General features: G+C 38.1%; 1 protein-coding gene across 1 annotated transcript; it reads left to right on the top strand.

Moving 5' to 3' along the window:
- Positions 1–5453: 5453 nt before the first annotated feature.
- Positions 5454–27521, top strand: ELAC1 (elaC ribonuclease Z 1). The gene is made up of 4 exons (XM_077135451.1): positions 5454–5541; positions 13201–13365; positions 19511–19978; positions 21441–27521. The coding sequence occupies exons 2-4, from the start codon at positions 13209–13211 to the stop codon at positions 21905–21907; spliced, it is 1092 nt and encodes a 363-aa protein (XP_076991566.1). The 5' UTR covers positions 5454–5541; positions 13201–13208; the 3' UTR covers positions 21908–27521.
- Positions 27522–27742: the final 221 nt, after the last annotated feature.

Raw genomic sequence — 27742 nt, 5'->3', positions numbered from 1 at the left:
TCTGAAATCTGTTCTACAACTAATTGTTGTTGTACTTTGAAATTTATTGCTTTTTTTGTATAAGTTACTTTTCACAAAAAAGAAAAAAAAAAGAGGGGTGGGCCTCAGTGGCTCAGCAGGCAGCGTTCTCGCCTGCCATGTTGCAAACCCAGGTTCGATTCCCAGTGCCTGCCCATGTTAAAAAAAAAAAAGAGGAAAGAGAGAGAGAGAGAAGGAGGAGCATACCACAGAAGATAAGATTTAACAAATGAGTATGACTGCTCATTTGTTGATATTCTTTTGGTGTCCAGTGTTTTGGAGCAGCTAGAAGAAAAACGAAAAATCATGGAACCATAACCCATACCAAATTTAAAATTCGTCCTACAACTACATGTTAAAATGTACTTGGAAATTTACTGCTTTTTTGTATATATGTTACATTTCACAATTTAAAAAAAAAGTTAATATAGGAGGTATTCTAGTTTGAAAGCTGTCAGAATGTGATACACCAGAAACAGAACAGCTTTTAAAAAGGGGAATTTATTAAGTTGCTAGTTTATAGTTCCAAGTCCATGAAAATGTCCAAATTAAAGCAAGGCTATATAAATGTTGAAGTTAAGGCATCCTGGGAAAAATACCTTGGTTTAAGAAGGATGATGAAATTCAGGGTTTCTCTCTCAACCAGAAGGGCTTGTGGTGAAGTCTGCTACCTTTTTCTCCTGGGTTCTAGTTTCATGAAGCTCTCCCAGGGATGTTTCCCTTCTTCATCTCCAAAAGTCTCTGGCTCTTTCCAAAATGGTTCCCTCTTAAAGGGCTCCAGTAAGCAACCCCACCTTGAATGGGTGGAGAAACACCTCCATGGAAATCAAAAGTTACCACCCACAATTGGGTGGGTCACATCTCCATGGACACAATCAAAAAACTCCCACCCAACAATACTGAATAAGGATTAAAGAACTTGGCTTTTCTAGGGTTCACAACAGATTCAAACTGGCACAGAAGGTGACATGATTATAATAAAAAGAAACAAAAATTATTTTAGAAATGAGGAGACCTTTTCTCGAATAATAAAGGACAATAAGGTCAATATAAATATCAATGAGGATATTATTCTGAAATTATAGAGTTTTTTGCATTCTAGGCAGATTACGGTTAAGAAAAACCTTTTTACAACCTCATATTAAAAGCAGAACCCGGTGTAAGGGTAGTTCAGTGGTAGAATACTCGCCTACCATGTGGGAGACCTGGGTTCGATTCCTGGTCCGTGCACTTCCCCAAAAAACAAACAAGCCAAAGCAAACAAATAAAAATTCAACAAATGGTGCTGCAATAATGGGTACTTACATGGAAAAATAATGAAATGTGACCCCACCATACAGCATACAAAAAAAAAGAGCAGACCAATAATCCAAAATAACTTTGTCATTTGAACAGAAAGAAAACCAAATTCTAGTTCTTCATGAGGATACTGTCTGATAAGAAAAGTCTTAAAATCTCATATATCTATTAAATTTTAGCTCACCTTGACCATGACAAATAAAATTCCCTTTCCAGAAACCTTTTACAGCTTTCTATATCCATTCAAGTTTTGTGCTACACATTACTACTTCTGATTCTGCCACAACCAGTCATTTTACTTTAGGACAAAACCATACTCCTTTTCCTTAACAAAGCACACCCTGCATGCTTTACATACCTGCATAACTTAATTTACAAAAAAAACTGTCTTCCAAGAACATCCTACTAAGCACAATTATTCTTAAAACAAAGTTTGTCAAAATAACTCAATTTCGTTAAACACAAATTCAAATTTTTCACTATCTTAAAAACCTAGTGTATCTAATGGTAGTATTTTCTCAGTTAACCTGTATAGATTTAGGGAGAATATACACAAATAGAAACAAAATTGTGCTTATATTGTACTTAACATTGGTAACTCAGAAGGCATTACTGCTTTTATTTAACTAACAATATTAAACTAGTCCCATTTATCAAAGGTTTATCTGAATTATATGAACTAAAATTTTTTTTAAATTGGTTTCAGTTCTACCAGTATTCTTTTATATTGGATGTATTAGAAGTTTGATGTCCTTAATTTCTGGGACTTTAGGAGTATTAATTTATATATAAGCTCTTATTTATCTTTAAGCAATTTGCATAGTGCACCATTAAAAATTGTTTTATTAATTTGGTATTATCATCTGGAGATAGAAAAATAAACAAACAGACACAGACAGCTTATAGCTTTGTAACTGAGAAATTAAGAACAAATAATTAGGATGGCCAGGTCATTATATAGATGCCTTTTTCTTACTTTCTAGTATATTGTAGAATAGATAAAAGGAAATAACTGACATTTTTGAAACTGAATTGTAACCCAGATGCCTTAATCTTAGATAATGATTGTATAACTATAAACCTTACATTGTGATTGTAAAAAACCTCCTGACTAGCCCCCCTTGTACCCTCTTAGCCTGTTTTACAACTTCAGTATCTTATGATCACAAAGACAGCCCCATAATGTTTATTAATGAAGGAACTGGAGCCAGCCCAGAACTAACCACTGAATACAGTGTTTATACTTGTTATTGCAATGGTTCTAACTTAGTTCCAGTCCTTTACATGGTACTATAGTTGTGCATACTTGTTATTATAAATGGTTACTTTAGCTTAGCACCACACCTTTATATTTTGTAAACTGTAGTTATTTATACTTGTTATTATAATTGTAATGACTCTATCTCCTCTTGTCTGAATCTATAAAAACCCTAAACTTCTTAGACTTGGGGAGACAGATTTTTCTTCTTGCTTGGCATAGCAATAAACGTGCTTCCTTTTGAAATTCAGGTGTCACAGATCGGCTGTTAGGTGCATTGGGCAGAGAACCCCACATTTGATTGGTATCAGCTTCAACTTAAAAATTTTGATGGGTCAAGATATAAAAACACAGAAACACAAAATTCACTAGTTTATATAAACGAGTTGGCTATCTCTTTTTGCTCTACTCTTATATTTTTATCAGAATGTTTGTTCTTGGCAGATGGGATAAATTGAGATTATTTAATATGAGGGCTAAAGCTTTCCCACTGCAATTTGTGAAAGAAACTTTTCTTTGCCCTGGCATGTAACCTTAGAGAAACTTTGCCATCTTTTTTAGGCTATTCCACTCTCAGAATAACCATGGAAAGAGACATCTTATAGTTTCCTTTCCAGATCAGTCCCACCAGCATTTGCCATCCAGGATTTAGCACCTAAGGCTAGGTAGCCCTGGATCACATATACCCAAAATAATTCTAAATTATTCTAGAAATACTTGTTGGTCTTATGTGGGGAAATTTTCAATTCTAGCTCTTAAATCAGAGTAGATCCAAGGTTTAAATTCTGCGTTAGTGGGCTGCCAGTTTGCATGGAAGGCTTAATCTTAAAAGAGTCTGGACTAGATCACATGCCTTCAGGGGGTCAAGAACAGGTTGGGGCAGCTACTGGGGAAGGGCTTGGTATAGTAAAATGGGAGGTATAGGTTTGGTTTTGGTTCCCCTTTGTTCTATTTCTGGCCTTTTCTTTTCCTGATGAAACTTCAAATGAAGACTATCCTCTGGGGGCCTCCAAGTAGTCATCTTGAGTCCCACCCACCACCCCCTTTTTAAGGTGCTGCTCAAGTGCACAATTTTGTTCTTATAGTTTCTCAAAGTGGCCACTGCAAGACAAATCGCCCTTCACCATATCCAGCCATGAAAAGATACTCGAAAGTCCATAGTTCAAGTATGCATAAGCAGCAGGAGGAGGAAAGGGAGATTTAGAGAGAAAACCCCAATATGCTGTGGTCAGATGAAATGTCTCTCTGGCCCGGGCCTTTCAGCTCAGCCCCTGGAATGCTGCTCTGAGCTGAGCAGGATCACTGGTGAGTGGAAGTTCCAGGTAGGTATCTGGCCCTGAACACATGTGCATAACGGGTAGAAAAGGATACTCACTATGCAGGAGTGAGAGGACTGGCAAGCCACTAAGCCATGTGACCCAGGTTGGGAGTGTACTCAGCAGGTCTCATGGATTCCTAAACCCTATGTCTCCAAGAGAGACAGAAACAAAATGAAACGAAAATGAAGGTGTCATGATAGAACCAAAAGCAAATACAAACTGAAGGTACCTACATCAGAGTCTTGAATAAAAGGCAATTAAACTTGAGGCAAATTGAGGAATTCAGATTTACAAACGGGATACCTGGGGGTTGCAGGGTCTTAGCAGTCAGACAGCTGACACATAAAGGTCTTTTGTGGACACCTCGCCTGGCCAGTGACCGGGGCCCACCGCCATGAAAGCCCCCTTCTATACGTTGTCGGGTCCTCCAAACATGTTAAAACCAAATTGGTGTCCAGTTTGCAGACCACAGAATTTTATTTGGGACACCAAAGTTTTGCTGTAGCAAAGGAAGCCAGAACAGAAGTAACTTTGGTGTTCTAGGGACGGCAAAGAATTTTTTACATAGATAAAAAGGAAATTAATTTGATTTCTATTGATTGGAGGAGGGTTTTTCTGTCTTATAGGGTTGGATTTAGGGTACGTGGGCTTTATTTTGTATTGGGTCAAAGATAATGAACCTAGGGGCTTGATTGGCTACTGTATCAGCTGCCTTAATGGTGATTTCAAATTTCAAAAGATAAAGAAGAAACTCAAGAGGGCGTAGATTATTTAATTTTATTTCATTTTACTTAAGGCTCTGAGGGGTCCCCAGGGCTTTTTGAGTCGGAATGTAAACTGACTTGAGTTTTTTCCCTCTTGTGATCTGTAATCACTTGCCAATTTCAGCACCTAGCAAAGGTTGGGGCTTTTCACCTAGCATCCAGCAGGCTATGCTACGTTCAACATAAAGTAACATATCAGCAGTGCTTGTGGCGAAGACAGCACAATTCAGATTTTCAGCAAATGTTCTGGTGAATCCTGAGAATAGGAAAATGGAATGCTGGCGGAGGCCAATGATAAACAATAATGCTGTCACAAACTCTGATTCAAGACACGCTTTTTCCCTCTTAAGGCATGGCAAACTTTGAGGTTTGGTGGTTGAGGGATAGGATCCATCCCAACCAAAGAAAAATTACACGCACGAAATTATGCGTGCGCAAAACATCAGGAGAATATTCTTGTTTGAAAAATGTTACACGGAGAACAAAACAAAACCAGAGTAGTAAACGTTTCACTCTTGGTGTTTAGCGTTACAGCGAGCACTATTTAACAACCATTCTCCAGTTCCCACCAGCTATCCGCCTCCATCTTCCGCAAAGCTAGCTGGTGCGGACAGGGCCAGGAGGACCGGCGCACACCGGTTTTCTCCTCAGAAGCCCCGGGAGCGGAGGAGGGTACTTAGAGCTCGGGCGGGACCTCCCGGGCGACCGAGGCGCCCGGGCTCCCGGTGGGGACCACGGAGTTCGAACCTCCCGCGTCCTAGAGCGGCTGCACTGAGACAGACGGCGGCGCACTTCCGCCCGCGTCCGTCGCCGCCGCGCGGACGGCTGGGTCTGGGTGCGGGCCTGCGCGTCGGTGGGCTCCTGCGCGGGTCTCTGGGAGTGGGTGAGTGGGCTAGGGCGCGTCGGAGCGGGGGCGGGGCAGAGTCGGGGCGGCGGCTGCCGTCAGGCCTGGGTCGCGCGGGCTGGAACGCGTGCTCAGAGCTCAGCGACCCCACTGGGGTTCCGAGGTCCCAGGCCTGGGAAGCGCCTGGAAAGAGGGCGCGTGTCGTCCACCTCACCGGGCCACCGCCCATTCCCCCTTTTGCGGGGCAGACACGATCGGGTAGGAGAGCCTGCACACTCTAGTAGTCGGAGACCGAGCGTTTCGCCTTGACCCTGCCTTGGTCACTCGCTCCATCTCTGTGGGCCACGGTTCTTTTCAGCTCTAAAATGGAGGGTGCGTGTCGTACCTGCTCTACCTACACCACGGGATGATTGCAGGGCTGACACTGCTTGCCCGTTTGGAAACTAAGGAGCACTGGTAATCGGCCCCGCAGCCATTAGACTTCTGGGGAAGCCTTAGAAATACTCAGGCCCCAGAGACCCCAGGTGATTGTAATAGGCAAGCAGGATTGAGAACCACTGAACCAGAGTTTCAAATGACACTGTCGTGTGCTGTCTTATGGTATCTCTATCGGAATGTGAACTTCGTCTAAGACACATCATTGTCTTGAGAAAGTAGCGAGCTAATTTTCGTCCAAAAGATGAAATCTGATTTACTCACTCTTAATCCTAGTGCCCAGAATGCCGCATGGCACAACATAGCAGGTCCCTAAATATTGATTAAATAAATTTCTGATTACTTCCTGACCTACTGGAAGGGTTTTTGATTGTATAGCTTTGAAAATTTCTAAACTTTTTGTTACGGAAACTTTCAAATGTAAACGAAAATAAAATAGTGTAATGTACTTGCTAGTCATAATCTTGTTTCTTTTATTACCCTTACTGGAAAACAAATCTAAAATGTACCATTTAATCTGTTCAGTACTCAATTATATATATATAAGACACAATATGCAATACTTTTTAAAGCATCATACATTATCAAACTAATAAGAATTTCACTTTATCATATACTATCCGATTGTCTTTTTCCACCCACTACCAGTTAGCCAAACAAAGTTCAAATGAAGTACACCTGTTGCATTTGGTTGAGGTCTCTTAAGTCTCTTTTAATCTATAGGTTTCCTCTTCCTCTTTAATTTTTTTCTTCTTGGAATTTATTTCTTGAACAAAGCACATCATTTGTCTGGTAAAGTTTTCTGCATACTAGATTTGCTTTTTCCATTATATGTGTACTTTTTCCATTGTGATATCTTTAACAAACTGGTATTTACATCTATAGGCTTTCTCAAATTCAGGTTCTACTTTTTGGCAAGACAAGAAAACCTCAAAGTACTATGTACATTGTATTGCATCACAGCAGGAGTTAGATAAGGTCTTGTCTCTTTGTGGTGTTAAGATTGCTCAGTGGAGTGTTGAACTGTTGACTTTGAACATCGTACCTGGTGCCCAATGGATGGAGGTGGCTGAAGGATGCACTGACTGAGAAGTAGATTGGCAAACAATGGTGTATACATTTGATCAAATACTGTGTTGCTACAAAAGGGAAGAAAGTTGTGAGGTGTGCAACATTGTGAACGAACCTGTTGGACATTTGGTGAGGCAAAATAAGCTAGAAACAAAAGAGCAAATATTGTATGATCTCATTTAGAAAATACTTAAAAGAAGGGCCTAGGTTGTAAGCTCTTACAGCAGTCACATTTAGTCCAGACTGGTAATTGTTATTTCTGGATTTTGAGAGGCTGTTTTACATATATATATATGTACATCCAGGGAGACTCTCACTCCTGGATGTCATGCCCCACATGGGGGGGGGGGGGACGGGGACAATGATTTCACTTGCAGAGTTGGGCTTAGAGAAAGAGAGGCCATATCTGAGCAATGAAAGAGGTCCTCTGGAAGTAACTCTTAGGCATATCTACAGGTAAGCTAAGCATCTCTGCTTTATACCTAAACTTCACAAGAGCTAGCCTCAAGACCAAGGACGTGGCCTATTGATTTGATTTGGGTGTCCCTAATGTCTGACACAGTATCATATATATATATATATATATATATATATATATATATATGGCCTGGTATCTAGAGATAAGAACAAATCCGATCAGGATAGGATTAAAGTAATTCAGAATACAGGGGTAAGGAAGACATTGTCTGTATTTTAGAACTTCACCTACTCTTTGAGACCAAAGGAAGAAAGGTTTATTTTGCCCAGAACCTCAATTTTCTGTAGCACATAATCTAACTCAGCCTGTCTGGATAGATCATTTAAACAATCCAAACACAGGGAGCGCAGAATGAAAATGAGGGCCTTTTATCCTATATAGCTTAATGTAGTGCCTGGATATATCCCAGAGTATATTAAGCATATAATCAAAAAGTATTGGCAAGGTGTGAAGGTGGCTCAGTGGTAGAATTCTTGCCTGTCATGCAGGAGACCTGGGTTTGATCCCCAGTGCCTGCCTATGCAGGGAAAAAAAAAAATTTATATATATAGGCAAAGTTCCTTGAGGGATGGGAGAAAAAAATATGCAACTATTAAACTTTACCACTGGGAAAACCCCTGATACTGTGTCAGACATTAGGGACACCCAAATCAAATCAATAGGCCACGTCCTTGGTCTTGAGGCTAGCTCTTGTGAAGTTTAGGTATAAAGCAGAGAGGCATAAAGCAGATATGCCTAAGAGTTACTTCCAGAGGACCTCTTTCATTGCTCAGATATGGCCTCTCTTTCTCTAAGCCCAACTCTGCAAGTGAAGTCATTGTCCCCGTCCCCCCCCCCCCATGTGGGGCATGACATCCAGGAGTGAGAGTCTCCCTGGCGGCATAGGAGATGACTCCCTGGGATGAGCCTGGCCCTGGCACCATGAGATCACCAATGCCATCCTGACCAAAAGAGGGGAAAAGAAATGTAACAAATAAGGTATCAGTGGCTGAGAGAGTTCAAATAGAGTCAAGAAACTACTCTGAAGATCACTCTTACGCAAGCTTCAGTTAGACATTGCCTCCTATCATAGCTTGCCAAACCCCAACCAAAACCATTCCTGCCAATCCTAAAGAACATCTAGGGTGTTTTGATTCTACGAAGGTTGCATGCATTAGGGTAACTTTCCAGAAGCCTACAATCTCCAGATAGGTCCCTAGACCAGATAAGTCCTGACATGCAGAGGGGCCAGCCTTTCCAGGACATGAAGAAATTCAATCCCCCATATCATATTACCAACAGGCCCTTCCAACATGAAAATGTTAGAATGGGCATAGCCCGAATACCACTAAAGAATGAGAGAAAGATCAAAGGTGATGGTGGAGTTATACAGAGAAAGTAAGGTTTAACAAATGAATATGATTGCTGCATCATTATATTGATATTTCTTTTAGTCTCCAGTGTCTTGGTGCAGTTAGTAAAAATCTAAAAATGAGAACTTGCAACCCATACTAAACTCTGAATCTGTTCTGCAACTAATTATTGCAATGTGCTTTGAAATTTACTGCTTTTTTTTTTTTTTTTTTTTTTTTTTTAAAATGGGCAGGCACCGGGAATTGAACCTGGGTCCTCTGGCATCGCCAGCAAGCATTCCTGCCTGCTGAGCCACCGTGGCCCACCCTTTACTGCTTTTTTGTATATGTTATTTTTCATAGACATACAAAAAAGTTGATTGTGATGATAAATTCATAACTGTATGATGATATTGTGAACCATTGATTGTATACGTTGGATGATAACATGGTATGTGAGTATATAATATATATCAGTAAAAATAAATAAAGAAATAAGAAGATTGTCCAGTGGTCTTACACAAATGACACCACAGGGTAACCAAATAATTAGCCAGAGAATTACAGACTGATGCCAGCTAATAGTGGGGGGAATGAAAATTAGAATATCACTTTTGGCAACTCCTAATGCAGTGATCGTTAGTGGCTGCTGATATCAGAAAAAAAGACAGTCAGACAGTATGTGCTTCCTGACGGAAGTACCCAATACCACCTATCAAATATTCCTGGAGGAATGGGGGCGGGATAATGAATCTAAATGAAACAACATTGGCCATGAGTTGTTAGTTTTTGAGGTTTGGTCATGGGTACAAGGTGACACATATACTAATCTCTCTCCTTTTGTATGTGTTTGAAGTTTTTAATGATAAAATGTTTTAAGAAAAGATTGATTACTTGCTTAGTGAGTTCAGGTCAATCTGTTCCATTATGATAGTTGTCCATGAACCCCTCATTCACTAAGTGGTCTCTAATCTGACAGCACATCAGACTCACAGGGGAAGGCTTTTTTTCTTCTCATTATTATTATTTAATACCAAAACCCATGTCTCAGTTGCAGAATTTCCAATGTAATTATTCTGGAATGGAGCCCAATCATTGATATGTTTTAAAAGCTCTCCCAATGATTCTAATATGCTCCAGGGTTGCATGACACTGTCCTATTTGTCCATTATTTGTTAGAGGCTGCAAATTGAAGATATTCTATCATTCCTTCTGCATTTATTAACTTTTTTTTTTTTAAGTTTTTGACACTGTTTATTCTCACCTTTCTTGCAAACTGCAATGGAATAAGGAAGCCTCTGCAAATTAAACTGCTTAATTATCAGATGAAGACTTGATCTTAGGGGTGAAAATGTAGAGTAACACCTGAAGGGTCACTAGAGATAACCTCAAGATTTGTGTGTGGGGTAGAGAGAGGTTATTGCAGCCATCTTGGGGTGGGGGCAAGGGGAGCTGACCTAGCCCTATTCTAGAATGAAAGGGAGGACTAGATGATGTGTAGTTAGAAAAGCATGTGCAGCCTTATGATACATCTTTAAGAATTTTGTTTAATGCTATTCATTGCAACCAGAAGGCATTCAAAGATTTAAAGGAAATGTTAGTAATCACCCCTGAGAAAACCAGTATTAAGAGTATGGTATATCCTTCCTCACCAGACATTTTCCAGCTTATATAAAAATATGGGTTTGAGGCATTGTTTCATAAAAATAAGATCATGCCATAGTCATCTGTAACTTTTCTCACTGTCATTTCTGCAAGATAATAGTTGTTCGTATGACTTTTTATTAGCGACAAAATAAATAATTCATGGTATGGATATATAATAAAATGTTCAACCATTTCCTTATTAACCTATATTCAGATTGCTTCAATTTTTAGCCACCTTAATATCACAGTAAGCATTGTACATTTCAAAAAGTAGGACTTCTGGGATAAGAGGTATTGTTATCAGCCACATCATTATTATTATATATAATCATTGCCAGGTTACTGTACTAAAATAAGTTGCAATCCATACCTCTACCACCTGTAATTATGAGAATACTCATTTCCCATGTCCTGGTCAGCACTGCTGATCATTTCATATTTGCCAAGTTTATATGGGGAAATGGTATCTCTTTGTTAATTTGCTTGTCTCTGACTACCTTGAAAGTGAGCACTTTTCATATGCTTTTTGGCTGTTTGAATTTCTTCTGTGATTTTCCTGTATGAATCCTTTGCCTATCTTTCTGTTGTATTAGTTTTGTTGTTGTTCTGTTTTGTTTTTTAAAGCCATTTGCATCAACTTTTATTAGGGGCTGTGGTAGTTAGGTTCAGGTGTCAACGTGGCCAGGTGAAGATGCCTAGTTTTGTTGCTGTGGACATGAGCCAATGGCATGTGAAGCTCATTTATTGCTGATTACATCTGCAGTCGGCTAGGAGGCGTACCTGCTGCAATGAATGATGTTTAATTTAATTGGTTGGAAGCTTAAATGAGAGAGCTCAACATAGCACAGTCCAAGCAGCTCAGCATACCTCATCTCAGCCCCGAGCCCAAGCAGCTCAGCCCAGGCCTTTGGAGATGCAGAAAGAAATCACCCTGAGGAAAGTTGTTGGAACCCAGAGGCCTGGAGAGAAGGCCAGCAGAGATTGCCCTGTGCCTTTCCATGTAAGAAAAGAACCTCAGTTGAAAGGTAGCTGCTTTTCCTCTGAAGAACTATACATTTTTAACTGAATAAATCCCCTTTTATTAAAAGCCAGTCATCTCTGTGCATTCCGGCAGCTAGCAAACTAGAATAGGGGCATTAATCCTTTGTCAGAAGAGGTACAAATAGTTTTCTTCAGGAGTTTTTTGTTTTGTTTTTTTTTGTCCTCTGGCTTTTGGATCTTTCAATATATAGTAGTTTTTATGTAGTAAAAATGTCTTTTTTTTAATTTCTGGGCTTCCTGTTTTGCTTATAAGACCTCTTCCATTCCCAAAGTTATATACGCATTCCCCCAAATTTTTTGAACATATTGCATTGGATTTTTTAAATTTAAATTTTGAAACCATGTGGAACGTATGTATATATGTAACAGAAAGTGACAATCTTGCTTTGCTTTTTCCTGCAAGAATGCCAATTATGCCAATGCTATTCATTAAATAAACCACCCTTTCCCACCTTTGTTATATATTGATTCCCGTGCATACTTGAGTTTGTTTATGAACTTTCCATTCTCTTTCACTGCAGTTTCTGTGCCAATATTATTTTATTTTGATTCCGTCTGGTTAGTATAGTAAGTGTTCTTGTCTATAAAGGCAAGTCCCTACTCAAAATTTCTTATAATTTTCTTGGTCATTCTCACACATTTATTTCTTTTTCATGTGATCTTTGGACTCATTATTTTTTATTTCAAAGTAAATCCCTCTGGAAATTTGTTAGAATTTGCACTAAATATATCTATACTAAATTTTGGAAAGAGTAACATTCTGTGATGTCTTTGTATCAGGAGATATAATGTCTCTCTCCGTTTGTTTGAGTCTTTTAGCTCCTGTTCCATTCCTATTAACTTTATTTTTAGTGATTTTATAAGTGTTTTTTTTAAATTTTATTACTCTTGTGAATGGGATTGTTATCTCATTTCCATTTCTATCTAGTTTTTGCTAGGACTGAGAAAAGGCATTGTTTTGTTTTGTTTTCAGTGTTTTTTTTTTTTTGTATATTTATCTTCTATCCAGCTCTCTGTCAAATTTTTTTGTTCTACTAATTTTCTCAAAATTATTTATATGACTTTTTTTTCACCCTGCCATCAATATGGATGATCTATAATTGGCTATGTATGTTTCAGTTTATTCTTATTTATTAGACTTGATGCACATCTCCCATCACAGAAATATTTGAGAAATGAGAGATGTGCCCAGAAATAGTGAAAAGAAAAAGAGAGATGCCAGGAGTTGGCAGAAATGTGCATATTCAGTGGGTTGTTTCTGATCACGTATACTAGCAGAATCCTAAATCTGAAACCAATTGTGGGCCCATCATTTAGGGGAGTGAAATATTCAGCATTGCTGTAGAGGTATTGTCGACTGTCTCTGTTGTGTATGGTTTTTCAGAGAAAGAGCCCATCACCATGGGTCTCAAGGTACTAGGAGATCTAAAGCCCATCTTTTGCCCACAGTGAATTTGGCTGTTGTGTTTTGTTTTATTTGGCAGTCATAGAAAGTGTGGCAACTTTTGGTTTTACCTATTTAGGAGTTATTAAACTTTACTGTAGGTTTGTGTGCAGACTGTTAGAGAACAAAAATCTAAACTGTTCTGGATAAATAAGAGTACAACTAAATAAATAAGAGTACAGCTGACAGGAACCTGTATTCTGATTGTGAGAGTGATGTGAAATAGTCCCTAAGTGATCTTTCTGTTGCAGGGTGGAAGATGTCTATGGATGTGACATTTCTGGGGACAGGTGCAGCATACCCGTCCCCAACCCGGGGTGCCTCTGCTCTGGTCCTTCGGTGTGAGGGCGATTGCTGGCTCTTTGACTGTGGGGAGGGAACTCAGACACAGCTTATGAAGAGTCAACTTAAAGCAGGTTAGTGTGCATTTAACTGTCTCATTAAGATTATTTCTTATTCTGCTCATTATCTTGGATCTCCTTAGGCCTTTTGCTCAGAATAGCTTTAACATTTGCATCCCACTTCAGTGCTGAAATCCTGGCAAGACCTGGAAGTCATTCAGTCATACTCTCTGAGTCTAATCTTTTTATTTGCTTTTCATTCATCCTGTAACTGTTGAGAGCAAGGTTTTATGTAGACTTAAGAGTGAGGAGAATTGGATATATCAAGCATATTAGATGGATATTGCCCTAACAATCCAGAAAACAGGAGACGTGTACATGCTTATTTCTTAAGGAAGATAGGTGTAAGTATCATGAGCGGGAGGCAAAGGGAACAAGAGGTTCATTTTCTGCTTGGAGTAATCAGAACAGGCACCTCAGAGAAGGTGACCTTTGAGCCATTGAAGGATGAGGAGGAATTCCCTGGTCTGGAGAGGAAAAGGGCATTCCAGCCAGAGTGAATGGAATGAGCAAAGGACCAGGACCCGGGACAGGGAAGAACACAATGGTTAAAAGCCTCCACCCAGAGTCAGGGAGACCTAGGTCCCAGTTCCAGCTCTGTCTCACACTGGTGACCTTAGGACATAAGCAAACCATTCTTAAGGTTTATTTTCTTTCTCTTGAAAATGGGCATGAAAACACAACTTGAAAGAGGTGTTACGAAAATTATATATAATAATCCCTTCTCTGTATGGTTGCCCCCCTTATCAATTAGATTTTAGCTTAAATGTCTTCTCCTCAGAGGCTTTCCCTGAACTTCCTGGGTTAAGTACTTCCTCCTGCATCCCAGTCATTCTACTGATTTGTCATATTTTATTGACTATTTAACATCATCAGTATCTGAAATTATGTTAAATAGTTATTTCTGTGTTCATTGTTTCCCTATGCTTAAGTAAGCTCTGTGATTACTGATAAACCTATCAGATGCTTAATAAATCTGTTCAGTTAGTGAATAAATAAGATGTTCAGCACTTACTTCAGTGCATGTTCAGGACTTAGTTCAGTGCCTCTCACTTATTAGATCTTGATTGAAGTTATCATTCCTAGGACCCTTCATAGTACATGGCATTTGATGACTAAAGGAAACATGCCCCTAATATCAATCTCATGGTCTAGTGATGAAAAGGGGCATGCAAACAGATAGTCAAAGTGTAAGATAAGTAAACTAATAAAGGTATTTTCTAAGTACTTTTGGAGCATAAAGGAGGAGGATACAGTCTGTAATTGGAGAGAACATCCCCGAATGGACATTTCAGCTAGGATCTAAAAGAGGAATAGAAGTTTTTCTAGGGAGTCAAAGGACAAGATATTAAAATAAGCAACAGATAAGGAAGTTTCTAGGGAAGAAATGGAATTTTGGGGAACATTAAGCCATTCAAAGAACTGAGTACTCAGCTAAGATAGATGAGAGGTACGATTGCTGGAAAAATGTGAGGGTGGACTGTGAAGTCCTCTATGGCATGCTAAAGTATTTGGACTTTATTATTTTATTGATAATAAGGAACTATTAAAACTTTTTAAGTGGGGGAATAACATGATCTGATCTGATTTGTTTTTTAGGACGGAGTTTGATGATGGCAAATAGATCAGGAGAGGAAAAATAGCATCGAAGAGACAAGTTCCAAGGCAGTTGCATTCATCCAAGAGAGAGAGGATGAGAATGCTAAATCAAAAAGCAGCAGTAGGAAACTCTGGGAGTTAAATTTGAGAGCATAGGTTATCAAGAGATTGAAAGAGGATAGAGATAGAGCAGTTGATGCTTAAGGAGTATAGAATGTTTAATCAGGTTGATTGTAAATGTTCAGAAATGGATAGCACAATACTTGATGTTGGTAGCACAATACTATGAATGTAAGTAAAGCTGCGTATGAATATAGTTGAAAAGGGAGGTTAGGGTCATGTATATCACCAGAAGGAAAGTTAGAAAATGAAAACTGGGGATGTATAAATCAGCAAAACTTAGAATGGACAGTGACAGTGGTTATCAGTACAAATATAAGAAAGTTCTTACATGAACTAAAACAAACTTATGTCACTATTATAAGGTATTAATAATAGGTTGATGTATGGGAAAAATACAATTAATGCAACTAAGGGCTATAGTTAACAGTAATACCATAAAATTCTTTCATTAATTGTATCAAAGGCACTATACCAAAGCTGAATGTCAATATTAGGGAGATATGAGGGGTGTGGGATTTTTTTGTTTGCTTGTTTCTTTGTTTTTCAAAAGAAATGAGAATGTCCTCCTACTGACTGTGGTGGTGAATGCATAACTATATGATTATACAAAGAGCCATTGATTATACAGTTAGGATAGATAGTATGATGTAGGAATAAAACTTTAGATAAAAATAAAATAAAAAGTTTTTTAAAGCTAGATAAAAGGTCATAATGTAATGATTGGGGCTTGTTTAACTTTAGCATAACTATTGAAAAGAATGTACATCCTTTGAAGGAAAAGGGAAGAAAATAGTCATTTGATGTTAGATGATAGTTGATCAGCATCTGTGAAATTGTAAATATCAATTGCTCTACATTTGGGGAATGCAGAAATACAGGATGTGGTTTTAAAAACAAAATAAAACTGCACAGTAGGGATGTAGAAGGCAAGGGCCTCAGTTTAAAAGGGGATACTTGTGGAATCAGTTGGAGGTGGTGACTAGTTGACTGTCTAGGGTGTGAGGAAATGAAGAATTATATGTACTACCGATTAGAGAAAGGAGCTACTGCATACAATTTGAGAAACATTATCTTGAAATGCACAGTTTAATGCTAGCTATGTTGAGACGAGGTAAAGCAGGTACTATGCTTAACTTCCCTTGGCTCACACAGGGATTCCTTTTGTGAGGGCTGTTAGGGTAGACAACAGGCCAGAGTGAAGGCTGTGATATTTAATGTTTTAAAGAGAGCGGGGGGAGGGGGTGAATTAAAATAGAAACAAGAAATTATTAGTGATTTGGGTATGGGAGTGAGTCTACTTTTTATTTACCACCTATATTAATTATCTTATACTGCATAACAAAAAAAAACACATAACCTTAACATCTTAAAACAGCCTGCATTTATTATCTAAATAGTTTCTATAGGTCAGGGAGTCAGCCTGGCTTAGCTGGGGCCTCTGCTTCAAGATCTTACTAGGTTGCAGTCTAGGTGTTGCCTGGTCCTACAGTCTCAAAAGAGGTTCAGCTAGGGCAAAATCTGTTTCCAAACTCACTCAGCTTATTGGCACAATTATTGGAGTTATGGAGTGATGCTGCCCTCAGCTCTTTGAGCCTGCTGTTGTTCCTTTCCATGTGATCTTCTGCTTCAAGGTAGCTGCTTACTCATAGCCAGCAAGGGAGTCTAGAGAGACTCTAGGGTGAGTCTGCTAGCAAGACAGAAGCTTCTAAAACATAACATAACATAATCACATCACATTCCTGTGCCATAGTGTGCTGATCGGAAGCAAGCCTCAAGTCCTACCCATACTCAAGGGGAGGAGCTTATAGAAGGATGTGAACGCCAGGAAGCAGAGATCATGGGGGCCACCCTCAGTCTTTCCACCGCAATACCCTTCTCTAATCTTTTATATTTTGCAGTTTTACATATATTTTTAAATAGGCAAAGCCAAGTCTGGCAGAAAAAAGAATTTCTTACCCTCAGTGTCAAACTGGATTGTAGCATCACCAATACATTCTGGTTTCTCTAAATAACTCATTATGGACCTATCATTATTTGATTTATTGAAACCCTTTACAACTTGTCCTACCTCCTGTGATAATATGTTTTAGGACTTTAGTAAGAAGTACTTCCTATTTATCTAAATGTACTTTTTTCAAGCTTCCTTGATTCAACTTGCACACATCTGGTTCACAAGTGCATGTTTACCATGTCTATTTCTTCCAAAATTTTAGAGTACCCATAAGCCTTCTATTTTCCTCTCAAAAATGATCATAAAATTTTTATAAAAGTGAGTATAAGAAGTATTACAAAAATAAAATTAAAAAAAAATATTATAAAAAGCATACAGAAAGAAACCAAGATAACGACAACAAAAAGTATACAAACAAAGCAGTAAATTATAAATAAGAAAGAGCCCAAATCCCTCTTTCATAGATAAATTCCCTATACATGAAGACATGGTAATATGTGGTGGATTTGTATGTGTATACTTTCACATAAATGAGATCGTGCTATACTTGGTGTAACCTACTTGTTTTTCCACTGAACAATGTATATGAACAGTATATTGCAGACATTTCCCCATGGCAGTAAATATAATTGCAGCATCATTTTTAGTGAATGCTTAGTATTCCAGTCCTGTATGGATGACATATTCCCCCATAACTTTCTTGTTCCCAAGTGAAAAAGGACTCCTGCATTTTTCTCTCTTCATTTGATAACTTCCTCATACCTTTGATAATTGTGGTTGCCATTCCTTCTCCCTGTGAAATCAAGTTTCTTGAAAAAATGAAATGTTTGTCTTCTTTGAAACTGTGATAACTGTGAGAAGCAGTTTTTCACTTCTTAATTTGTCTCACTTGTTTTGGGTTCACAGGTTGTTTTGGAGTTCAGTTTTGGCTTTATTTTGGAGTTGATAGGGAGAGGGCCCAGAAAGTCTGACATGGCAATTCTGATGCCAAGGTGAGATGGCAATTCAGCAACTGCTCTAGTGTGTCTCCAAAGGCCTTAGGTCACACTTGGAAGTGCCTTGACATCCTGAACGGGGGCATAGGGGGAAAATGAAGGGTTCTAGAAGCCAAATAATAGCAAAAATAAGGACTAAAAGGAGAAAAGAAAAAGGAATACATGGAGGAAATTTCTAGAGTGCCTCCTAGGGATTCTCAAAGTCCAAAATCTCCTCTGCCCAATCAGTTGTGCTCTGCCACTAGGGCTTGGTATGGTGATCCTGGGAGATTCACTTAGAGAATACCTTTGCCTTGATGACAGAACAAATCTACTACAAAAGATTTGTTCCTGTTCTTTTATGGTATCAAATATTTGATACCATAGGTATAGTTAGGCCATGAACTAGGACTGGAAGCCTCTGTTATACTAAGAATGTGTTCATTTTAATTGTTACTTTTAAAGTGCCTTGTAATAATGCATCTCAGAAAAATACTGATGTGGCATCTTGTCACATACCAGCAGTAAACTCAGTTTATCACAGACTAAATCAAATTGCAACTTAAGCCAATATGCACTGAAAAAGCTGTTGTTTTAGTTCAATCTAAAAGGAAGATATGCAAGTGCCATTCCACAATAACAGATCTGTATTCTGGCATCTATTGCCCACCTCCTCTCTCCCTCCTTGTGCCCCTCGGTTCTTATCCTTCTCCTTAAGCCTCCCCCAAACAAGCAAGATCTGACTTGGTTGGTTAATTTCTCTCCAGCGTAGAGTCCTTAAAAGGCAGTTTTGGATTGAGGCACTGGTCCAGTCATTTGGAGCTGGATGTGTTTGTTTTACTGGGTGTACATGCTTACTATTCTCAGAGGGAGCAGTAGGGAACAGTGTAACTGTCAAGTTTTTCCACCTATAAGGCCTATCTAGTTACTTATGTGAATTATTTTGGTACACTTCTATATTCATTTTTTTTAAATTAGAGACTATGTAGAAAAATACTCTAAAAAATATAAAACTGTATAATTTGAAAATGTTTATGAAAAGAGAGGGTATCTTTTTATATTGTATGTATGTTACTAGAATAAATTTTTTTAAAAAATCCATGGGACTGTACAACACAAACTGAATCCTAACATAAATCATGGACTGTAGTTAATAGTACAATTATAAAAATGTGCTTTCATCAATTGTAATATATGTACCATACTAATGCAGGCAAGGTGTTAATAATAGGGTGGTATGATTTTTTTTCATGCATTATTTTTCTGTAAATCCACAACTTCTCTAATAAAAAAAAAAAGCTATATCTTACTAAAACCAGTGGGGGAAAAACTGTCTTTCTTGCTTCTTGGGACTGTGTAGTAAAATATAAATTAATAAGTTCATGGTAGTAAATAGAACTTCTAAATTCATTTTGCTGCTTTTTATTTGAGTTGTTATGCTTGTTTCAAGTAGCTTAGAATGGGATCTCATTTCTGAAAAATTCTCATTGATATTTCTCTGTTTCAACTAAAGGGCGAATTACTAAGATATTCATTACACATCTTCATGGAGACCATTTCTTTGGGCTTCCTGGCCTTCTCTGCACAATCAGTCTACAGAGTAGTACTGCGGTCACCAAACAGCCGATTGAAATTTACGGCCCTGTAGGACTTCGAGACTTTATCTGGCAAACCATGGAACTGTCTCACACAGAGTTGGTCTTCCCTTACGTGGTCCATGAGTTGATGCCAACCGCAGATCAATGTCCTATGGAAGAAATGAAAGAATTTGCACATGTGAATAGAGCAGACAGTCCTCCCAAGGAGGGACAAGGCAGAACTATCCTGTTAGACTCAGAAGAAAAGTCATACCTTCTGGTTGACGATGAACAGTTTGTTGTAAAAGCATTTCGCCTCTTTCATCGAATTCCCTCCTTTGGGTTTTCAGTCATGGAGAAGAAACGCCCAGGTAAACTCAATGCACAGAAACTTAAAGACCTCGGTAAGTGTTTTTTTTTTTTTTTTCCTTCTCATCAGTGAAGTTGGTGTTAATGGATACTGTTAGAAGTGTCCTAGTAATTTTCCATTCCTGTCACCCAGGCCTGAAACTGGCATTTTTGCCATTTACTTCCTTTGCCCAGAGTTTGCTTATTTATTAATGGAAAGACTTGAGGCCAAAAGATGTTATTCAGAGCAAAAACCAAATATTTATTTGAATGTTTCTCTCTTCAACTCCCCAGATCCAGATTCTTAGTTGGTCTTATTTTCACCTCTGCTATCTTAGTTGATGGGAGTGGTTTGCGGTTGCGGTAGGGCAGTTTTAGGTCCAGATTATTCATGTATTTATGTTTTCAATGGCATTTTTGGCCTGCTTTTTTTTGAACCATAGTTCTTAACAACTATGCAACTGTAACCAGACTACTTTCAGAGTTTTCTTTCTCTGTTTACTTTGTCTATTCATCCAACCTTGATTAATTTGGTATTCAGAACAAAACACTTCAACCAATCCGACATAGCTGGGTCCATCTTTGGAAGCAAGCACCCAGAGATGGGCTTGGAGCTCACCTAAGGCTTTACACCTTCTCCCCTAGGTCATGATGCATAAGGGGGGTCTTCAGCATGACTTATGAAGCCCTGTCCAAGTCCATTATACCTCCAATATCACATGTCCATGCCAAAGCCTATGAAAAGCAAAGCAGTATTTTTTGTTTGTCATTTCTTTATTTACATAATTTCCTTTCTCCTCGACTAAAACAAAATGCTAGATAATGAGGAAATGTGACTTCTGTCAAAGGTAGTTTTATTATCTGAAAACCTGGGGAAATAATTATATTTGAAAACTATAAATATGATCTTATTGGAATTATATCAGAGTGATAATCAGGCATTATTCTAGATTAAGATGAGATTTAAGCCCAATTTGATAAACATGAAACTGCCCCTACCTTACAATAAAATCAGTTATGTGTGATTGCCTGAAATTCTCCTTGACCTTGTGGTCCAAGCAAATCCCTTTTAACAATATTTTTATTAAGTTAGTCAGTTTGTAGATACCTGTCTTTACTAGGTATTATGTCACTTCCTAAACAGACACTAATTTTATCCAAAGATGAGCTTGTTAAAGAAAGCAGTCTCACAAACATTATTCCTTTGCACAACGGAGAATATAAAAGCTGTTGTCTTGATAGAAAGAGGTTCTGGTAGGACTTAGAAACTTGAAACTCATCTGACACAGTGCATGGCAGATGTTTTAAGCACAGGGACATTGTGAATATCAGAGCCAACACTGAATTTTTTAAAATGTGTAAATATTCTGGTTTTCCACAAGTAGTGAAGACATTTATAACAATTCTGATAAGAATTGAGTAACTTTCCATTTGTTGTTTGCTATGCTGTTAAAACAGATTCTTATGAAGTCATAGATTCCATTCTCATGATATAATGTTATCTGCCTTCATCATTAGGTGTTCCACCAGGTCCTGCCTATGGGAAACTGAAAAATGGAATTTCAGTTGTTCTAGAAAATGGGGTTACAATTTCTCCCCAAGATGTTTTAAAAAAGCCTGTTGTTGGAAGAAAAATCTGCATATTGGGTGATTGTTCTGGGGTTGTGGGTGATGGAGGAGTGAAACTGTGCTTTGAAGCAGACCTTTTGATCCATGAAGCAACCCTGGATGATACCCAGATGGACAAAGCAAAAGAGCATGGCCACAGCACACCGCAGATGGCAGCAGCATTTGCAAAGTTGTGCCAAGCAAAGAGGCTGGTTCTGACTCACTTCAGTCAGAGATACAAACCAATTGCATTGGCCAAAGAAGGAGAAACAGATGGTATTACAGAACTGAAAAAGCAAGCTGAATCAGTGTTAGATCTCCAGGAAGTGACTCTTGCAGAAGATTTTATGGTGATTGGCATTCCAATCAAGAAATGAAACCAGTGTTCCTGAATGCATACTGACATGTCTTTGAATATGTTACTGAACCTCCAGTCCAGTTGTTGTTTTTTCCTGAAATTATTCGGGGCCAGATAATCCTAAAAAGGATAGAGCTGCATTGCTGAGCTGATTTCCAGTGAGAGGGAACAAGCTTTCAATAATAAATACTTTTTTAAAGTAAAAGAACAGTATCCTTCTTGAGTCCAAATTTGAAAAAATGATAAGACTATTTTGAAAGAATGATATACTTGTTTTGTGGCTGCTGCCTCACATAGAAGCCACCCCATGTAATTCTGGGCTTAGCTTCTGCCCAACTTTATTGCTGTTATTGGCAAAGTACATAGGGTTTGGCCCTCTTAGCTACAAATAGTATTTTAGCAGTTGGTGTTGAATCTGTTCTTGTTATTAACAGAATAGAGAGAAATGTAATGAGAATTTGGACATGCCGGATTGGAGATAACATGCTAAATATTGAATTCTCTCCTGGAATACTAAATACATGGTTCGGTTAGGTGTTTTTCTTTCAATTAATATTTTATTGAACTTTCTGGTTTGCTCCATACCTGTAATTCTCAGCTGGTACCATACCTCTAAAGGGAGTTTTGAAATTGTGGGAATATTTTTCTTGTTGTCACAGTGACTAGTGTTTAATGGGCAGGGGCCAGGGATGCTAAATGTCTTACACAGTTTAGATCAGTCCTGTACAACGAAGAAATTATTTTGCCCTAAAATGCAAACTGCAACTCCATCAAGATGCACAGCAAGCTGAAATTTATACTCCCAGTGTGAATATACCTTATCAAAATTAGTAACAAAATGAGTTGAATTACCAGGTAAGTCAAATCCTGTAACAAATCTTAAAGAACTAGCTAAGTGAATATGTAGGAATTGGAATGTCATATCAAATACTATTTAAAAGAAATGAGCTGGGCAGTGTGGCAGTGGCAGAATTCTTGCCTGCCATGCCTGAGACCCGGGTTTGAATTCCGGTACCTGCCCATTGGGGAAAAAAAAAAAAGAAATGAGCCATCGACTGGGATTTATGAATGTGGAGGTAAAGAAATAGTATCTGTTAAACTGAGGTTTGATTTACATGTTACTATTAATTCTTTGAGCACAATTTTAATAAATACTCTTTCTAGAACAGCTTCTCCTTCTGAGTATCCTCCACCTGCCTTCTCTCTGCCACAGGATATCTCTGACTCATTCGCACCACAATGTTTTCAAAATGTATTCTATGGAAAGCTAGTTTCGAGTGCTGATTCATTCAGAAAGTTTCCCTAATCAGATCAGTTTGGGAAACTCTTAATACTGTGCCTCCTCCCTCTGGGAGTGTTCTAATGCCCATCAACATTTTAGAAACAGTATTCCTTGAATGATCATAAATCGATCCTTGTTGACAGAAGAAAATTTGATTTCATGGTCCCATTCTGTATCTTGTAAGCCATGTGGTCAGAAGCAGATTAATTACTCTCTGAGCTCTGCTGTTCATCTCTAAAATGGGAAAAATACCAATACTTATTTCATAGGATTGTTGTGAAGATTAAATGAGACTACATAAAAGAAGCTTAGCACAGTGCTTAAAAGGCATTGAGAAATCTTCCAGTGCAGAGGCATATCAACTCTGCTGAACCACTTTTTCAGTCCTATTTCACCATATAATAGCTACTAACATATCAAGAACCTAGAGTGTTATGGTACATGTATTTAGGAACACTGTCATAGTGAATACTGTTAAATCCTTTGGGGTCTGGGGCTTCTCTGATCAAAACTTTTTACTCCTGGCTGGTTCTGGATCTCCAAAGTAGCTATGAGCAAGGCACGTTTGATTATTCAAGATCTCAGTCATGCTGAAGTAGTCTATAGAATGATCTGATTCTGTCATAGTGTAGGCCCGTGTCCTCCAAACTACTGTAGCATAACCAAACTTAAAATGTATCTTGGTTTCCAAACTCAATTTAAACAATCGTTTATTAGATACCGGCTCTATATGGAAACCTGTACAAGAGGAAATGGCCAGGACTAGTGTCTCCACTGCATGAAGCTCTTGAGGGTAGAGACTGTTAGTTACTTCTATATTCTTGGAAGTGCCCACCCATAGTGTTTAATGTTGGATGGAATATAGAGTATCAATTCCCTTGTGAACTGGGTCTTTCTAGGACCCTCTTCTGGCCTAGAATTATTGGCAGGAACAAACTGAGAATTTGTGGAACTAAAACTAAGAATGAAATTTATACCGGATTTTTTTTAAAACTGTAATCTGCTCATGGGTTGTATGACCCTGAGAGGATATAATATATATTGAGACCCAAACTTACTTGATCGCTAAATTCTCTTTTGGCCAAGGAATATCTTGGGGATGTTAAGAAATGCTGATCCTTAATTTTTTGCTAAAATTTTATTTTTTTATGTGCACAATGTATTTGAGATAATGACCCTCCCATATGTACTTGTAATATTGTACTTTCTTTGTCTTATACTAACTGAAGTGTCAGGAATACAGATACCTGTTTATTGTAGATTAAAAATGTACACTTCACAGGTGTCAAAAGGAGTTTAGACTTGCCTAAATATATCATAAATCAGCTCTGATTTCTAGTATGGGCTTTTAATGAGCTTTTAATCATAAAAGCAGTCTATGCTCAGTAGAGAATTTTTTAAGATTCAAAACAAAGGAGACTATTACTCCTGATTCCACTACCTAGAGAGAGTACTTCTGGTCCACCTCAGAATGAGGTGTGAGTCAAGATTGGTTAAGGTGCTTAGATACATGGAGATCATTGGGGTCTGCTTCCAGAGACTTTAATTCAGTAAGTCTGGTGGTACCCAAGAATATTCATTTTTAATAAGCCCCTCAGGTGATTCTGAAGCATATGGGTGGGAGACCACTCTGAGAGGAATAAAACTCTCTTTTTATGTGCTGTAAAAAATCAGAATGTGTATTTTGTAAATGTGTACACATATAATATGCTTATAAATGTGTATAATTACACATATACTTGTTTTTACAGCTATGGTGACCTCAACTGTTTTTTTTCATTTAACACATGAGCATTTTCCTATGGCTTAAACATTTGAAAGCATGAATTTAATGATTTTATATGATTCTGGTTTATAGATGTGATATATTTAACAATTTTCTTGCTTTGGGGGGCATTAAGATTATTTTTCCATTGTTATAAATAATGTTATCATGAATTTTCTTGTGCAGAAGTCTCTGTGTCTCTGCGTATTTCTACGAGGATCAAAACATGACACTAATACTTTTAGACTCTGGTTAGGAATTGCCCACTTATTTTCCAATTTAAACTTCTAGCAGCAGCATGTGACAGACCTGTTTTGCTACATCATTGATAGTAAACATTGAATATCATCAGTTAATGACTTTTTTAACATTAGAAAGATAATTCCAAGATATTTCTCCTATAAAGATCATTTTTTTCTCCTAGTGCAATTAACTTTATTATGAGATTCAACTAGCATGTATAATTCAACTGATTTCCTTGAATATTTTTATGCCAGCTTAAAAATGTGGCAGTTTTTGCCTAAAGGGGCAAAAATCCTTACTGCTTCAAATATATCCATGATGGATTTACAGTAAGGTACTTTTAACCTCACAAAGGTTTGAATTTATAGCAAAATGTACTGGTTCTGTCCTTACTGATTGATAGATTTTTCAGGAAATGAATGAGTTCAAATATTTTTCTTATATGGGAAGAATAAAAATTATTTGAATGCTTACTTTTGGCAGAATATGAAGAGAGTTTGAAACGGGGGCAAGATGTGGAGGAAGTTCATGAAGTTCTTTTCTTCCATTGTGGGCAGTAAGCAGTCAATGTCTAAAACTGAAAAATAAAGAAATAGCATGTTCCAGCCCAGCACAACCCCAAGACCAAAGAATATGCTAGAAAGATCACCCTGAGTTTAACTAGGGCCTATAGGCAGGAAGATTTTCCCCAATGGTGGCTGGTTGGGAGATGAAAGTCTGCAGTTTGCCCAAAGCCAAGAGCGAAACAGCGAGACAGGCATGCCCAGGAAAGGCTTATAAACTTTAACAGTCTCAGTAATTTGGTTACAAGGAAATTTCAGCAGACTCTCGTGAGAGTTGGTTATTAGGGGAGGGGGTTTTACATTTTTTACCCTTTACCATCGGTCCTGGTCGTGCAGGCTGCTGTGTGACTTCCTCTCAAAGTGGAGGAGGAGACCTTGACCCTGGGTCCTTACATAGCACTTTAAGCATATTATGTATATTTAAAAAATTAAAAAGGAGGTAATACCAGATGAATAATTATGAGTAGAGGAAGGGGTTCTTAGTGGAATGGGCATGGAGTGTGGGAAGGAAGACTCAAGGGACTACTAGTTTTTATAAGCCTAATAATTCTTGTATTTCTTTAATTTTCTCATTGTACTTGTGTGGGAGGTAAACATGTATTCATTTATTTTTAAAATCATGGGCAGGCACCTATGGATAAGACCCTACCCTGGATAACCACATCAATCCCTAGACTGCAGATGATTACTCAAGGCAGTTGACAGTTCTCGTCAAGCCTTTTTGTTTTTTTAGCATTCTATCCCTTCTCCATCCAGCAGGGAGTGATTTTTTCAAAATGCAAATCTGAGACCAGTACTTTACCTACTTGAAACTTTTTAATGGCTTGCCTTTATCCACATCTCCAGGCTCATCTAACTCTACTGTACTAATTATTTTTGCAGACCTAGCCACTTAAGCCTTCTTTTCTGTCATTTGTCAGGTGTCAGGGCTTTCTGTTGTCCCAAGGCCTATATATGTATTATTTCCTCTGTCTAGAAAGGTCTTACCTCCCCTCCATAAGTTTAACCCTTACCTGGCCTTTAGATCACAACTCTGAATCATCTCCTTATGGAACTCTAAATCAGTCAAAGACTGGGTTCTCCGCCCAATGCACATAACTGCCAATCTATGACACTGGGGTTTCAAAAGGGAGAAAGTATATTGCTACACCAAGCAAGGAGAATAAATGGCCAATTGGCCCAAAACAGCCTAATGCAGTGGTCTTCAAACTAGAGTATTTGATATGCAGACTTTTCTAAGAATACACAGGAAAATGTTTCCTAAAATTGATCTTTCTGAGAACTAGTATAGTCAAAATGTCTTGCTGGTTCCACTGTGCAATGCTCCAGGATGAAAATTCTCCGGGGTCTCAAAGATCAGTATTTAAGGAGTTTAGGGTTTTATGGATTCAAACAAGGGAATTTGGAATTGTTAGTTAACATTACAATAACAAGTATGAACAACTACAATTTACAAGATGTAAAGGAGTGGAACTAAGGTAAAGTAACCATTACAATAACAAGTATAAACAACTATTGTACCATGTAAAGGAGTGGATTTAAACAAGAACTAAATGTAAATAATCATTACAATAGCAAGTATAAACACTAAAGTCAGTAGTTAGTTCTGTGCTTAATTTCTCATTAGGTCCTTTTCGCATCTTCCTACTAGTTAGTATATTATTCTCACAGCACCTCCACTTCTTCCTGGTGCTTGTCACTTAATATTTTCATTTTGCTTGAGTGAATATTTGATTAATGTTTCTCTTTCCCACTAGCATTATGACTTCACAAATATAGGACTGTCACTAATTTTGTTCCCCTTTCCCCACCCCCCACCCCCACCCTGGCCACTACCTCAGTGCCTGGAGCATGTTAGGCACTCACTAAATCCTTTGGACTGGCTCAATTTTCCCTGCCATCCTGTTATTTTGTTACTATGTGGTACTTTGTTCTCCTAGGTTTTCTTTCCTGATTATTATCACATGCAAAAATCCCTACCCTTAATCTCTGAAATAAAAT

The sequence above is a fragment of the Tamandua tetradactyla genome, chromosome 18, assembly GCF_023851605.1.
Source record: "Tamandua tetradactyla isolate mTamTet1 chromosome 18, mTamTet1.pri, whole genome shotgun sequence".
NCBI lineage: Eukaryota > Metazoa > Chordata > Mammalia > Pilosa > Myrmecophagidae > Tamandua > Tamandua tetradactyla.
Note: the sequence above shows the minus strand (reverse complement) of the source record. Positions and strands in the feature narration are given on the sequence as shown.

Excerpts from the sequence above, each read along its gene's own strand:
- ELAC1 (XM_077135451.1), top strand. The coding sequence starts at position 13,209 with ATGTCTATGGATGTGACATTTCTGGGGACAGGTGCAGCATACCCGTCC. Across the intron at positions 13,366-19,510 it reads GAAGAGTCAACTTAAAGCAG|GGCGAATTACTAAGATATTC; the intron begins GTTAGTGTGCAT and ends TTTCAACTAAAG. Across the intron at positions 19,979-21,440 it reads ACAGAAACTTAAAGACCTCG|GTGTTCCACCAGGTCCTGCC; the intron begins GTAAGTGTTTTT and ends CTTCATCATTAG.